This window comes from Quercus lobata, chromosome 9, assembly GCF_001633185.2.
Source record: "Quercus lobata isolate SW786 chromosome 9, ValleyOak3.0 Primary Assembly, whole genome shotgun sequence".
In the NCBI taxonomy this organism is placed as follows: domain Eukaryota; kingdom Viridiplantae; phylum Streptophyta; class Magnoliopsida; order Fagales; family Fagaceae; genus Quercus; species Quercus lobata.
Window position 1 is genome coordinate 29,417,153 of NC_044912.1, and position 16,106 is coordinate 29,433,258.

At 41.7% G+C, this 16,106-nt stretch overlaps 1 protein-coding gene across 1 annotated transcript; it reads left to right on the forward strand.

Annotated features, from left to right (window-relative positions):
- The first annotated feature begins 1,432 nt into the window (after positions 1 to 1,432).
- Positions 1,433 to 2,449, forward strand: LOC115961541. Its single transcript, XM_031080512.1, has one exon. It carries the CDS (start codon positions 1,433 to 1,435, stop codon positions 2,447 to 2,449), a length of 1,017 nt encoding a protein of 338 aa, XP_030936372.1.
- Positions 2,450 to 16,106: the final 13,657 nt, after the last annotated feature.

Genomic DNA, 16,106 nt, shown 5'->3' on the forward strand with positions numbered 1-16,106 from the left:
TTAATTCACCTAGAACAAAAATTAAAAAAAAATTTAAAAAAAAAAAACCTTAGATAAGACACGTGGCATAAAATAGACAATCATTAGAATTCAATTTAGAATCTAATTCGATTTTCTCTTAACTTTGATTTTAATTATATACTAGTGTATAGCCTCATATATATGTACCGGTACAATTAGAAATAATCACAATTATACGATTCAAATTATACCCTTTTTTTTAGAAAATGTTCAAATTATACATAGTATTAACTTACACTTTTTATAAACAATACATTTCTCAAATTTGTAATGGTTTCTCATTATACATACATATATATACATGATTTGGAATTTAACTAGTTTTAGATTCTTCAGTTTTTGCACCAAATAATTCACTTGTCAAAAAAATTAAAAAACTAGATGGACATGTGGCGAAAAATTGGACTCAAATTGAAATTCAATTTAGAATCTAGCTAATTGGATTTGAACTCTTCGATATTTACACTCAATAATTCACTTAGTACAAAATTAAAATTTAAATAGGACACATGACTTAAAATTGAGAATCCAATTAAAAACTAATTAGATTTTATCTTAACTTTGGCTACTAATATATATAGAAAAGTTGTAATAATTTAAATATTTTATGAATTGTGTATCCATACATATGCACAAGATGCACCTATGTGAATTATTAGTGCATTGTATAAATTCTGTCCCTTCTAAAAATCAAATTTTAGCTTCATCACTAAATTGAAGCGTCACTGATATTGTTTTAATGGCTTGGCCAAATGATCACTCACCTATTACAAAAGCTCTTCTATATAACTGAAAAAACATAGATGTATTTGAGGTCATTTATGCAATAATTTTACCTTAATCGAAAGGACACTTACCTAAAGTAAAAAGCATATATACGTATACAACTATCATTATTTAAAAAATATATCACACATTGTAATGCGAATTTTAGAAGAGAAGATATTATCAACCTACTTAGCCTATATGTGAAATCCGTCTATAATGGATGGGTGGATGTTTTATCTTTTTTGTAACAAGTTACTGTTTTTAATTGGTCAAATGATGTGGTTAAAAGATAATTGTCACACACACATTGTCCTATATTTTTCATTGAATATACACGAAACATATTTATTTACTTGAGGGGCCACTCATTTAAGAATAATGGCTCCTCACCACATAATACAATTATATAATATATTTTTTTTTTTTTAATTTTCCCATGATTAATATAAAAAGAGGACCTTGGCTAGTTCATTTGGAAAGTAGGGGTTGTTTGGTATCACAATTCACGAAGTCAATTCCCTGCTCCAATGTTATATATACCATTCTCTTTTCTTCATAATTCATTTCCATCTCTTCTCCTAGTTTATTCATCCCCTCCAACAAGAAATCAAATAATCCATTGAAGAAGGCTCTAGCTAGCACCATGGATAGGGAACAAGAAGAGATGCAATTTCTCGGTCTCTTTGGTATCTACAAAGAAGCTTACAAGATCATGTACTCATGGAGGAGACTCTTAGGCCAAATCAGCTTGGTCTTAATCCTTCCTCTGTCCGTAATCTTCCTGGTTCATATGGAAGTATCTGAGGTTTTATCCTCACGGATCCACCACAACACAATTGTCTTGGAGGATACCCGAGCTGGGTCACCTACATACAACAAAGTCTCCGACGTTCTCTCTTCAGAATTGGCCACTTTATGGCTTTTCAGAGTTGCATACTTCATAATCTTCCTTATCCTTTCACTCCTCTCTACCTCAGCTGTGGTTTACACCATTGCATGTATTTACACAGGCCGTGAAGTCGATTTCAAAAAGGTTATGAGTGTTGTCCCCAAGGTTTGGAAGAGGCTTATGGCCACGTTTTTGTGTTCTAACCTATTCTTCTTCGTTTACAACTTTCTGGCTTTTTTTATCTTCGCTATTGTGATCATCTTCGTTATTTATATACTTGGATTTGGGTCAACCAAGGCTTTTATCGCCATATCAATTGTTTTTTGGATCTTGTACCTTGTGGGGTTTGTGTACATGAACATAGTTTGGCAATTGGCTAGCGTTGTGACCGTGTTAGAAGACACTTTTGGATTTGGGGCCATGAATAAGAGCAAGGCACTTATACGGGGAAAGATGGGTGTGGCTACTTTGGTATTTTTGAAGCTCATTATTTCACTCGCAACCATACAAGGTTTATTTTGGAAACTAGTTGTGCATGGTGTGTCATTGGGCATAGTGAGTAGGGTAGGCTACGGGGTTCTATGTTTGTTATTGCTTTTCATTTTGTTTCTTTTTGGGCTTGTGGTTCAAACAGTGCTCTATTTCGTTTGCAAGTCCTACCACCATGAAAATATAGACAAGTCAGCCCTCTCGGATCATCTTGAAGTTTATCTAGGGGAGTATGTTCCTTTGAAGGCCAAGGATGTTCAGCTTGAGCAATATCATGTTTGATTGGGTCTAAAATGTTTTTGTACTCTATTTTATGTAATAGCCTCGGGCATTATTATCATATTTGATATTAATACCGTGACAAACTGCATAACAGTCATATATATGTACTTTAATTTTCATTAATATTATAAATCAGTTTCAAATGTTGATGCTTTTTATTTTATTTCTTTTGTATATTATTAGGTTTCTTCTGTTTGCTATTTTAGCTTCTTCTTCTGTTTCTCAAAAAAAAAAGCTTCTTCTTCTTCTTCTTTTTTTCTTTTTTTTTTTTTTGGCTGAATTAGCTTCTTTTGAATTGACAGCATTTTTTAAAATTTATTTCCTGAATGAATTATTAGTTGTTTATTGGAATGGCCAATGACATATGATATGATAGTTGTGGGAACCAAGTATAAGACTCTGGGCCTTAAATCACTTGGACTCACAATTTATTTGTAGTGGGCTTGAGGATTTCCTACTATGGGTTGTTCTCGGCAGAGAGACTCAAAACAACACTCAGCTGATACTCTCTCCTTGACTGTTTTCTCTCAATTTTTCTGAACCCCTTCTTCTCCCAACTTTCTTCTATTTATAGCCAAGGTTAGTGGGGAGATTATGATTACAGTCACCATTAGTGCTATTGAAAGTCCAATATTATTTGGTTAAAGTGGATGTTTAGGTGAGAGGGCGGTGCAGCATTTATGGTCTTGGAACTTGGTTCCATCTTGACCGATTATGTTCGGCAACTCAGTTTCCCGTGCATATCACGATTTTCCCAAGCACGGCTCATATACTTGCCCGGGAACGTTTAACTGATCACCTCTTGGAATTCAATACCCAAAACTTGTTTGTACATTAAGGAAGTTTCAAGAAGGGCGCAGGGTAACTGGACCTTTCTGCCGGGCCTGTGCCCAAGGCCGGTATGGGCCTGGGCCCAGGGCCTGTATGGGCCTGGGATCTCGGTGCCGTACAATAGCCCCCCCTTGATTCATACTCAGTTGCCGAGAAGAATCAAGGAGCTGTCTGGGCCTTTTGACCTCGGGAATCTTATAGCCTGAGACTCATGACTGTGACTTCTCATTAATATTCATCTCAAAAGACGCGCCGTTTCACGGCGCCAGGCACAGTCGTCATTATTGTCTAACGGTTCGTGAGCCGAAACGGCGCACGAATCGGTTACGTTTGGCATTCGCTGGGCCGCTCGTAAATCGTGCCCATTTATTGCTTGATTAAGCGTTTCTTCTTCCTCCATTTCTTTTTAGCTCTATAAGTAGTCCCCCTCTGAACATCATTTCATTTTTCCTTCGCCTCTGATTTTTTGTGCTTACTCTCTACCGACCACATTTCTGTGCGCTTACTCGCTTGCCCAGTGTTCTTTTCCTCCTTAGAACCCAAAGTAAGTTTTTGTTCCCCTTCCTGTTCCTTCAGCGTTATTTCTTTAAGTTCCCTTTTGTAGTTTTAGGCGTTATAGATGGGTTACTCTTACCTTCTAGAATCATCGGCTGCTTTGGCCACCTTTAGGAGTAAATTTAATGTTCCCGATGACGTGGATGTGGCTTACTGCCATGAGAGTGATATTGAACTCCACCGAGGGCGGGGTACAGCCTTCTTTCCTTTGATGTCAATTTTAGAAGGTGGGGTCAGGTTCCCCGTGGATCCCCTCTTGATAAACACACTCACTTACTACGGGCTGTATCCTGACCAGCTTCCTCCCAACTTTTACCGGGTAGTTAGCTGTGTCAGTAAGCTGAACCACACATTTAACTTACAGTTAGACCACCATGACATTAACCAAATGTATAGCCTCTGTGGGAACAAAGCCACCAACTATTACCTAAAGACAAGAGATACTCGGGTACGGCTGATATCATGCCTACCTGATTCGAACAGGAACTCCGCCGGGGAGTTCGTTAGGGTGCGCGGCAACTGGTTTGTCGGGGACGTCCCTTGCCCCCTTTCACAGCGTGAAGTGGGTTCGTACCATCCCCTTGATATAATTGCTTTCCTCCACTTCTTCTTTTCTTCTTATTGAAGTAAATTTTTATTGTTAGAGACTAATGCGTCACTTGCTCTTTTGCAAACGGCAAAGTGTTTGTTCAGGACCTCAGAGCCGTCCACGCCAAGGATTTAAACTTCATCCTCCGTTCCGAGATATACGTGCATTGGGACGGACAACTCTGGGCCTCGCACTTGATCCTCGGAGTGGAGCCGGTTTATTCTACCTAGCAGCCCTTCAAGCAGGCACTATTAGTTGACAGCCCCCTGCTATCATATATAGACATTCGGTACGTAAACTTTTTGCCGCCGAAACTTACCACCAGAGAGGCAAGGGAATTTGGTCGGCGGTTCACTTGCTCGGACGAGCTAGCTCCTTTGCGAGACGAGTCCGCGGAACGGGTATCTCGGCGCCTCAGAGAGATAGCCCACGAAGCCCTACAGCAAGAAGACCAAGTCCAAGAGCAGCCCATTCCCGAGAATCCAGCCGCCGAGCCTCAACAACAAGTGATAGAAGCGGCTGCCTTGCTAGCTGAAGCTATCCAACCTATTGGAAGGATGGTATCAAAGAAGGTCATGACCATAGACCGGTTCGTGCCCGGTGCCCGGCAACCCAATCAGCCCCTACCTTCTCAGGGTCGGGGTCAAGTGCCTCAGCCTCCACCCTCTTCGCAGGCCGGACGGGCCCGTAAGAAACAGAAAGTTACCGACCAACCTTCCACAGGCCCGGGAGATGCCGCTGTCCAGACTCCTCCCCGACTAACAGGAGGAATCGTTATCCGTGAGCCGCCAACCGAAGCTGGCACGGGGGTTGCGTCCTCCTCTAAGGTGGCTCCAGCGTGGAAGCCAAAGTTCCTGTTGGACGGCAAGCCATTGCCCTCAACCGCCTGTGTTCGAATGTGGAAGAAGGGCGAGGGCGGCCGTATTGCCCAAACTTTGGCTGAAGGTCTTCTTCTTCCTGAGGACGTGTATGCATTTGAGGAGGGATCCGAGGAGTCTGTGGGGCGCCGGTTAGAGTGGCACGCCATTGCGGTAATTACTTAGTTTATTTGTTTTCTTTCCATACCTTCATTTCTGCTTCTTTATTAATTTTTGTGCTTGCTAGGCTGCCCAACTGGCTCATATAGTAGCCAGCCGGACATGGGATCTCGCCGAGGAGGTTGAGCGCGAAAAGGGAGCGCAGGAGTCGACAGCTAAAACGGCGATCTCGCCGAGGAGGTTGAGACGGAGGTCAAGTTAGCTGAAGCCATCAGCCTTAACACTGCCAACGCCGAGGAGATAGCCGACCTCAGGGCAGCCTTGGCGGCCGCGGAGCAAAAGTGGTACGATGTAGGTTTCGCTGATGCCGAAAATTCTGCAGAGCCGGTGGTGGCTCGGGCTCGGAATATGGGTTTTGAGGCCGGGTGGTTTGCCACTCTCCAAGCAATGGGAGCTCCCAAAGATTCGCATCTGAGAGACCCTGGCCAAATTCCATTTCCGAGCCCTGTACCTGCCGCCTAGGAAGCCCCGGTTGCTATTGACGAGGAGGAGATGGCCAGTATGAGGGAGCTGGTTGAACAAATTGACGCTCATGCCAAGCCCGAGGAAATGGAAGCCACCAGCATCCTGACTGTGCAGGAGCTTCTCGGTGAAGACCCGCCTTTCCCCCTAACCGTCCAGCAGGAAGTGACCCCGCCGACCCAACCTCCCAGCTGATTTTACTTTTATTTATTATCTTATTTCTAATTTGTTGGTTTTATTTGCCTACGTCATAAGGATGTGGTGATTGAACAATTGCCTTTATTTGTTTAATTGGTAGACCGTTTTCTTTTTCCGTTTCAATCTGTTGAATGAATTTATCTCTATTTGTATGTTCTGCTTGAATCATGCCAGCGCTCTGGCCGCTTAATGGAATGATACCCCCAAAACCTGTTGTGCGGTGCTTTGGGGAATTCGAGAGCGCTAATGGACTTAGCATTGGTAAAGGGATAGGTTTTCATCATGCTTGGTGATTTTAGATTAACCGAGAATCATGTTTTCGTCCTTAGAGCATTTAGTAATAAGGTTTAAACCTGTTTGGTGATTTTAGTTTAACCGAGAATCGGCTTTTCGTCCTTAGGGCATTTACTTGTAAGGTTTCCACCTGCTAGGCGATTTTGATCGAGCCGAGGGTCAGGTTTCTGTCCTTTGAGTTTTATTTGTAAGGTTTCTACCTGCTCGGCGATTTTGATCGAGCCGAGGGTCAGGTTTCCGTCCTTTGAGTTTTATTTGTAAGGTTTCTACCTGCTCGGCGATTTTGATCGAGCTGAGGTTCAGGTTTCTGTCCTTAGAGATTTATTTGTAAGGTTTCCACCTGCTCGGCGATTTTGATCGAGCCGAGGATCAGGTTTCTGTCTTTAGAGATTTATTTGTAAGGTTTCCACCTGCTCGGCGATTTTGATCGAGCCGAGGATCAGGTTTCTGTCCTTAGAGATTTATTTATAACGTTTCCGTCCTTAGAGATTTATTTGTAAGGTTTCCACCTGCTCGGCGATTTTGATCGAGCCGAGGGTCAGGTTTCTGTCCTTAGAGATTTATTTGTAAGGTTTCCACCTACTCGGCGATTTTGATCGAGCCGAGGGTCAGGTTTCTGTCCTTAGAGATTTATTTGTAAGGTTTCCACCTGCTCGGCGATTTTGATCGAGCCGAGGGTCAGGTTTCTGTCCTTAGAGATTTATTTGTAATTCTCTTGGTGTGCGGTCACGGAGCCGAAAACAGCATATACAAATAAGTTCATCATGCTCTTCATTTCAACGAAATACAAGTTCTGGCCTACACGGATGATCATGCATAGAATTTCTTCAAGTTGTTGGCGTTCCATGGTCGGGGAAGCGGCCTCTCGTCAAGGTCTTCCAAGTAGTAGGCCCCTGCATCCGCGATGGCTGTGACTCTGTATGACCCCTCCCAGGTTTAAGCAAGCTTCCCTGCAGCCATGTCTCGCATGTTCCCCACAACCTTCCTTAGCACTAGTTCCCCGGCACTGAATTCCCTCCCCTTTACATTTCGGTTGTATCTTTGGGCCAGTTTCTGCTGATACTCGGCGAGCTGTACGGTCGCGGCCTCCCTGCATTCTTCTAGCCGATCCAAATGCTCCATCATCAGGTCGGCGTTCTGGACGGGGTCAAACCCGGCGACCCGTGCACTGCATAAGCTCACCTCGGTTGGTATCACTGCCTCTGCTCTGTATGTCAGAAAAAACGGGGTTTCCCCCGTGGATCTCCTGGGGGTCGTGCGGTAAGCCCACAATACACTGGGTAGCTCTTCTGCCCATCTTCCTTTCGCCCCATCCAACCTTCTCTTGAGCCCGTTCAAAATAGTCTTGTTTACTGCTTCAGCTTGGCCGTTGCTTTGTGGGTATGCCGGGGTTGAATACTTGTTCCTGATGCCGAGCTCGCTGCAGAAGATCCGAAAAGCGTTGCTGTCGAACTGTAGCCCATTGTCTGTTACCTTGTAACTATGTTTTTCCATACAAACTTTTTCACGTCAGTATCCCGGATATTAGCCAAGGCTTCAGCTTCAGCCCACTTTGTGAAGTAATCCACAGCCACCAATACAAAACGGCGGTTCCCCGTTGCTCGGGGGAATGGCCCGAGGATGTCAAGCCCCCATTGTGCGAACGGCCATGGGCTGCTGACAGGATTTAGACGTCCTGCAGGCTGATGGATCACTGGGGCATGCTTTTGACACTGTTCGCAGCTCCGAACGTATTCAACGGCATCCTTCTGCATCTGTGGCCACCAAAACCCCTGGGTCATCGCTCTGTGTGCTAAAGACCGTCCCCCAGCATGTCCGCCACACACTCCCTCATGCAGCTCGGTCAGAAGCTCTTTGACTTTTTCGGGATGTATGCACAAGAGGTAAGGGCCTGCGAAAGACCTTCGGTACAATTTTCGGTCCGAAGACAGCCAGTACCGGGGAGCCATCCGACGAATCTTGTTGACCTCGGCCTCATCCTCTGGAACTTTATCTTCGGCAAAGAAGTCTATGATCGGGTTCATCCAACATGGACCAGCCACTGCTACCTGCGCAACCTCTACTCCGGCTTGGTCGGGAACACTCTTCACATAGATGCTTGGCTCCCTTATAAGTTCTATCGTGACAAGCCGCGGCGTGTCCTCGGTAGCCGATGAGGCTAACGTGGCAAGGGAGTCAGCGTGCTTGTTTTGTGACCGGGCTACCTGGGATATCTTTACCGTTCCAAACTGACCGATAATCTGCTTTGCCGTACTTAGATAAGCTTTCATTCGAGGGTCCCGAGCCTTGAAATCCCCAGTGATCTGATAAACAACCAGCCGAGAGTCCGAGTAAATCTCTACATCCTTTGCGCCCAGATGCAATACGACCCTCAACCCGGCCAGTAGGGCCTCATACTCGGCTTCATTGTTTGAGGCTTTGAACCCCAATCTGAAGGAGTGTTCTAGTCGTATACCCTCAAGGGTGATTATGACAATACCAGCCCCGGCCCCCATAGCATTTGATGCGTCGTCCACAAATACCCTCCACGGGCGAATTTCTGCACTACAGATTACCTTGCCTTCATTCTTGGGTGTGAATTCTGCGATGAAATCAGCGAGAACCTGTCCCTTCACCGAGCTTCTAAGTCGGTATCTTATGTCAAACGATCCCAACCGAGTCCCTCATTTGGCAATCCGACCTGTGAAGTCAGATCTCTTTAACAGTGACTGCAATGGATACTCGGTGAGGACGAACACCGTGTGTACCTGGAAGTAATGTGGCAACTTCCTCGTGGCGTGCACCAGGGCTAAAACTAACTTCTCAAGGGGCAAGTACCTTGTCTCGGCATCTACTAAGGTTTTGCTTACGTAATACACTGGCATTTGTACTCCCTGGTCTCTTAGCAACACAGCACTTACGGCATGTTCGGTGACTGCGAGGTACATAAACAGATCCTCCCCGGGCTCCGGGGCCGTCAACCTCGGCGCCTTTGCCAAGTATTCCTTTAGCTCTCGAAAAGCCTCATCACATCTCTCGTCCCATCGAAACCCCTTCCACTTTTTCAGAAGTTGATAAAACGGCCGGCAGCGATCGGCAAACTTGGAGATAAATCGGTTCAGGGCGGCTAACATTCCAGTGAGCACTTGCACCTCTTTAGGATTGCTTGGTGGTTTGAGGCGGTTCACGGCATCTATTTGGTCGGGGTTAGCTTCTATTCCCCGAGTAGAGATCAGATATCCCAGGAACTTACCAGCCCCCACTCCGAAAGTGCACTTCTCGGCATTCAGGCTCAATTTGTGCCGACGTAGTATCTTGAATACTCCCCGGAGGTCTTCGGTGTGCTGTTACTCAATTCTGCTTTTTACCACCATGTCGTCGATATAAACTTCAACCGTGCATCCAATTTTTTCTCGGAACATTCTCGTCATCATTCGCTGATACGTGGCTCCGGCGTTCTTCAATCCAAACGGCATGACCTCATAGTGATAGTTTGCATTCGGGGAAATAAATGCTGTCTTTTCTCGGTCCTCGGGCGCCAAGGCAATCTAGTGGTAGCCTTGGAAGGCATCTAGGAAACTCATCCTCGGGTGCCCATATGTTGCATCTACTAGCTAATCAATCTTGGGCATCGGGAATGGGTCCTTGGGACATGCCTTGTTCAAGTCTGTGAAGTCCACACAAACTCTCCATTTGCCGTTCTTCTTCTTCACCACGACAGTGTTTACCAACCATTTTGGGAAGAATATCTCCTTTATGACTCCGGCCTCCTTCAGCCGCTGGACCTCCAGGTTTACTGCATCAACGTGTTCTTTTGACGCTCTTCTCGGTTTCTGCTTCTTCGGGGGGAATAATGGATCCACGTTGAGTCTGTGGACAATGAACTCGGGATCTACGCCAGGCACTTCATACGGGTTCCATGCTAAAACACCTACGTTCTGCAACAGGAACAACAACATCTCTACCCTTTCCTGGTCATTCATGCTTGTACCTATCTGGAAATATATGTCGGTATCGGGAAGAATTCTTACCTTCAACACCTCCTCGGCAACGTCCGCCCCAGTTTCCCCCTGGGGTTTCTGTAATTGCTATGAAGTCTCTTTTTCGGCATGCTCGGCTTGACCGAGCTGTTCCTTTTCCCATCTGATCGCGGCGACAAGGCACTGCCTCGCCACTTGTTGGTTCCCCCTTACCTCGGCAACTCCATACTCAGTAGGAAATTTTACTTTCACGTGGAAGGTGGACGGAACAGCCTCCATGGCGTGAATCCATGGCCTCCCCAGGATTGCGGTGTACGGTGAGAATGATCGGACTATTATGAATGTAACTATAACTCCCTTGCCTTCCATGTCCACTGGGAGAGAGATTTACCCCTCGGGAATTACAACTCTCCCATCAAACGAGACCAACGGCGTGTCATACTTCGCCAAATCCTGGGTCCTTAACTCGAGCCCTTCAAAGAGGTCCGGGTACATGACGTCAGCCCCGCTCCCTTGATCAATCATCACCCTCTTCACCAGGAATCCGCCTATCCGGGCTGTCACCACCAAAGCATCGTCATGAGGTTGGACCGTTCCTTCCAAATCGTCTTCTCCGAACGAGATGGCTAGCCGTCCAACTTTCTTTTTCTTCTTGGATGATTCTTCCCCCGCGCAAGCCACTGTCAATACCCTTTTTGCCGCTGCTGTTCTTCTTGGTGCGGCATGGATGACTTCGATTACCCCCAGGGGTGGTGGAAGGGGGTTCCTTTTCTGTTGGGCGCCCTGCCCGGCTTCTCGGTCAATGGAATCTGCTACAAACTCTTTCAGGTACCTGCCTTCACTAGCTGTCCGAGATGATCTTTTAATACCCGACACTGCTCGGTGGTGTGTCCCTTGTCTCTGTGATAGGTGCAATATAGGTTTTCGTTCCTCCGAGATGGGTCACCCCCCATTTTGTTTGGCCACCTGAAGAATGGCTCGTTCTTGATCCGTTCCAAGATTTTGTGCACGGACTCTTTATACGCCACATTAACCCCTTCGATTTGCACCTCTGGTTCCTGCATTCTGAAGTCTCTTTTCGGTTTCATCGGCAAAATGCTTTGCCGAGATCTCCCCACTAAAGGAGCTTTCCCCCTGCTCTGCAGCTGGTCATCCTCCAGGCGTTTGTACTCCTCTATGCGTCTCATCAGCTTCTTCTTCTTCTGTTTTTTTCTTTTTTTTTTTGGCTGAATTAGCTTCTTTTGAATTGACAGCATTTTTTAAAATTTATTTCCTGAATGAATTATTAGTTGTTTATTGGAATGGCCAATGACATATGATATGATAGTTGTGGGAACCAAGTATAAGACTTCTGAGCCTTAAATCACTTGGGCTCACAATTTATTTGTAGTGGGCTTGAGGATTTCCTACTATGGGTTGTTCTCGGTAGAGAGACTCAAAGCAACACTCAGCTGATACTCTCTCCTTGACTGTTTTCTCTCAATTTTTCTGAACCCCTTCTTCTCCCAACTTTCTTCTATTTATAGCCAAGGTTAGTGGGGAGATTATGATTACAGTCACCGTTAGTGCTACTGAAGGTCCAATATTATTTGGTTAAAGTGGATGTTTAGGTGAGAGGGCGGTGCAGCATTTATGGTCTTGGAACTTGGTTCCATCTTGACCGATTATGTTCGGCAACTCAGTTTCCCGTGCATATCACGATTTTCCCGGGCACGGCTCATATACTTGCCCGGGAACGTTTGACCGATCACCTCTTGGAATTCAATACCCAAAACTTGTTTGTACATTAAGGAAGTTTCAAGAAGGGCGCAGGGTAACTGGACCTCTCTGCTGGGCCTGTGCCCAAGGCCGGTATGGGCCTGGGCCCAGGGTCTGTATGGGCCTGGGATCTCGGTGCCGTACAATAGTGTTTGTTGGCTTTGGACCTTGGATCTGCTGACCGAAAATAAGATAACTAGGAGCCATATGTGCATGTTGCTCCTTGTAATAACAATTATAAATAAATAAGAACTTCCGCCTTGTAACTAACTGATTAATCAGCTTTTTTATTACACAGAGAGAGACAGACAGAGTCAACTTAAAAAAAAAAAAAAAAATTATAAACCCAAGATGACCTTCGTGGTCATAGAAAAAATAAATGAAATTGAAATTCCAATCTGCCTTTTTTTCTAATTATAACGCAAGATCATGATGGTTGTTCTTTGTCATGATGATCATGATGGTTTAGGCGATTAGCCCAGGTGCTGCCGTGCTGGAGAAGAAAGCAATCATGGGAAGCATGTTCCTATCCAAAAAAAAAAAAAAAATCATGGGAAGCATGTAGACCGGTTTCTAGCCCATATTAGAGGGTTTAAAAGCCCAATATTGTTTTATAATGCATCACAATGACATAAGTAGAAATAGAAGGGGTTCACTTGATAAATTTTATTATATAGTAACTATATGATATATAGTATAATTTGGACATGACCTTACGTAATATGCAATTTTATTGTAAATTTTTTATAATAATAACTAAATGACTAAAACTAATTCTCATACAATGAAAAGAATCTTATAGTCTCACATTGAATGAGGGTTTTTTTTCCTATGATGAGATAGATTTTAGTTAGAATTTATATGAATTTTGTTACTTTTAGACTTTTGGTTAATAGAGACTCATTTAGGATGTAATTGAAATGATTTAAAGAGTTAATGATTTAATTAAAAAGTTAGGCTTTAATTTGAATAATCTCAAACAATAAAAGAATTGTGTAATTTACATTTGATAAAGGCTAGCCACTTGGTACAAAGAGGGTGTAGCCATATGTTGCATGCAAAAGATAGTGACTTGGTACAATTAAGACTTACGAGAGTCATCTTTTATTTAATTAAAAGTATTTAAAATACAATATATAAAAAAGAGCAGACTGTAATGTAATTAATTTTTTTAATTGAAAAACGTAATTTAATTAGAATTTTATGACTAAATTATAATTTTAAGCTTTAAACTTGGGGTTGTTTTTGTTTTAGTCCCTTAAGTTTGAGATTTTCCTTTTGGTCCATTGAGTTTGATTACATTTTCAAAATGATAATTCCTTTGATCTCTATGACTAATTTGGCTATTAAGAGAGAGAGAGAGAGAGAGAACAAAAAATTAGTTTTGTTGGCATTTAATGATTATATCACTCATGGAAATGGATGGAAGGGCAATTTTGAAAATTGAATCACACATGGTGAACTAAAATTTAAAATGAAAAATCTCAAATTTCAAGAACCAAAATAAAAACGGGCCAGGATTAAGTCCAGTGTCCAACAGTATTGAACTCGTTGAGATAATAATATGTGTCCTTTTTTAAACACGTGTCTTCATCTGAACGGGTTCAATGCAGTGGATGCACTGGACCTAAACTAAGTCCAATAAAAACAACTCAAACTTTAAGGGTCAAACATGTATTTTAGTCTATTTTTATGTAAGGTTTGTTTGTTTTTGCTTAAAATATTAGTTTATTTTTACCACTAATTAATACATAATCTTTTAAGATCTCACTTTTTCTAAGTTATACTTTTACATAACTTTTATATTAAATAAAATAAGACCCTTCAAACATACTCTTGCACTCTATTTGTTTAAGTGGGAAACTTTTTTTTTTTTTTTTTTCGTTTTGAAAATGACTTATTTTTAGAAAACTGACTTATTTTTTTAGCTTTTGGTTGTGACACGGACAATGTGCTGAAAATGTTTTTGACTATTTAATTCGCACATAAAATCATTAGTATTCCTTATAATTTATAATTAATTAATTATAAATAATTATAGGAAATAAATATTTCATTCATAACATTAATATAATGCAAGCCAACTAATCAATCATCCAAAAAACTTCAAAATTAGACAATCTACATAACCATATCTTTCTCCACCCACACACACACACACACAAATTACATAACCATCTAAAATAATTCAACAAGCCAAATTAGATAAAGCTAAGTTCAACAAATCAAACCATCTAGATAGTCAATATAGTTCAAACTTCAATGAAAGCTATCTTCAAAAGTAATACAATGTTTCCTTCATATCCTAATACAAAAGTAATACAATGTTTTCTTCATATCCTAATACAAATGAACCATTACTAACAAATTTCAACTTTTTTGGTTGAAGAAATACTCCAACTATCGTCTATAGGTTCTAGCAAATTTCAACATGAATGACTTAATTAGCTACTCATCCTAAATTACATAGTCAAATACATATGTAAGCATAGACTCATCAAGCCCTTGTATTTTAATGACTTTTTCGTAATGGCTACTCAAATTGCATTGATTCTTAGCAAATATTTCTTGTGCTATTGTAACTTTTCTAATTTGTCAAGAAAAATCCTTATAAGTAGCATTTTCTTTCCCACAAGCTCAACTCCTAATATTACTGTGAAAACTTGATTGAGTTGAGGTTGCACTTAACGAATCAAATTGTTTCCCTATAAATAGCTGCACTCTAATTTGTGACTTAAATTGATGAGTTATCTATCCACATTACAAAACAGAGTGATTCGATTGAGTATATTTTGTCATTTTTAGTAATTTACACTTCAAATAACAATTTTGATAAGTGTTGTGAAAAAGCATTTTTTGATAGTTTTTACCAAACGCTTTGCTTTTTAAAAAAATCAAATTTCTAACCGCACTTTTTAAAATCATCATTTTTTCAAAAAGCACAGTTTCAAAAAGTTAAACCAAACCTACTCTTATTCTTTAGATACCTCCAACTTTACAACTCCAAATCTTTTTTTTTTCTTTTTTTTTTAAAATTCTAACAAGTGATCACAAAATGCTATCATAGCTATAAAATTGGAACACACCTATCATTGCTGTTTGTCCAAACATCTTACCTTCCAAAAAATTATAAATGGAAACCATAAGTTGCCGTTTAATTTTCATTGTTTTTTATAATTCTTGATTATTATGTTAAGAGTCTAATAACTTAATTGATTTGCACATCCGAGTGTTTTTAAAACATATATCCTCTGTTCAAATCTCCTATTCATCCATTATCGAAATATATATATATATATATATAAATATTTTAAATCCTACTAAAAATAAGAGAGAAAAGACAAAGCTAAATCATGGAAACATGAACAAGAGCAAGATGTGTCAGTCACTTGAGCAACAAAGTTTTTTTTTTTTCCTTTTCTTTCGTGGATAAAAAAGGGGTCACCATGTGATTGTAATGGATAATTTCACATATATAATCGGGCCTTCACGGTTTTATTAGAGCTAGCTACGAGCCTATTGAGAGTCAAGGAGTTGTGAACTAAGCAATGAGCACCGAAGTTGGGCCCAAAAAATATCCTTACGACGAGGTTCATAAAAATCGTTGTTAGTTATTCGGTTTCTCTATCCTGTTTCCCTCTTTCAAACCACATCCTTTCCATCAACCTCAAGTCTTCACCTCGCCCAAAGCAAACCCCAAAACCATCGTTGCAAGCAACCCAACGTCAACTTCTTGCAGCAAGTAGCATTCTTTTTTCTCTCTCCTTTAGTTCTTGTCTGTTCCATTTGCTAGTCTTCTTCTATGCTAATGGGTGTGTCATGTGTGTTACTGCTTTCTTTGAACATAAAATGCAAGAATTTGTATGGGCTTGGCAGTAGGTGTCTGTTTTAAGTTAGTTTAAAAGTCCTTTTTTTTTTTTTTTTTTTTTTTTTTTTGCATGGAAGGTGTTTGTGAAATTGTCTCTTACAAGCTT

What these genes read in the sequence shown, in the direction of transcription:
- LOC115961541 (XM_031080512.1), top strand. Translation starts at nt 1,433, where the DNA reads ATGGATAGGGAACAAGAAGAGATGCAATTTCTCGGTCTCTTTGGTATC.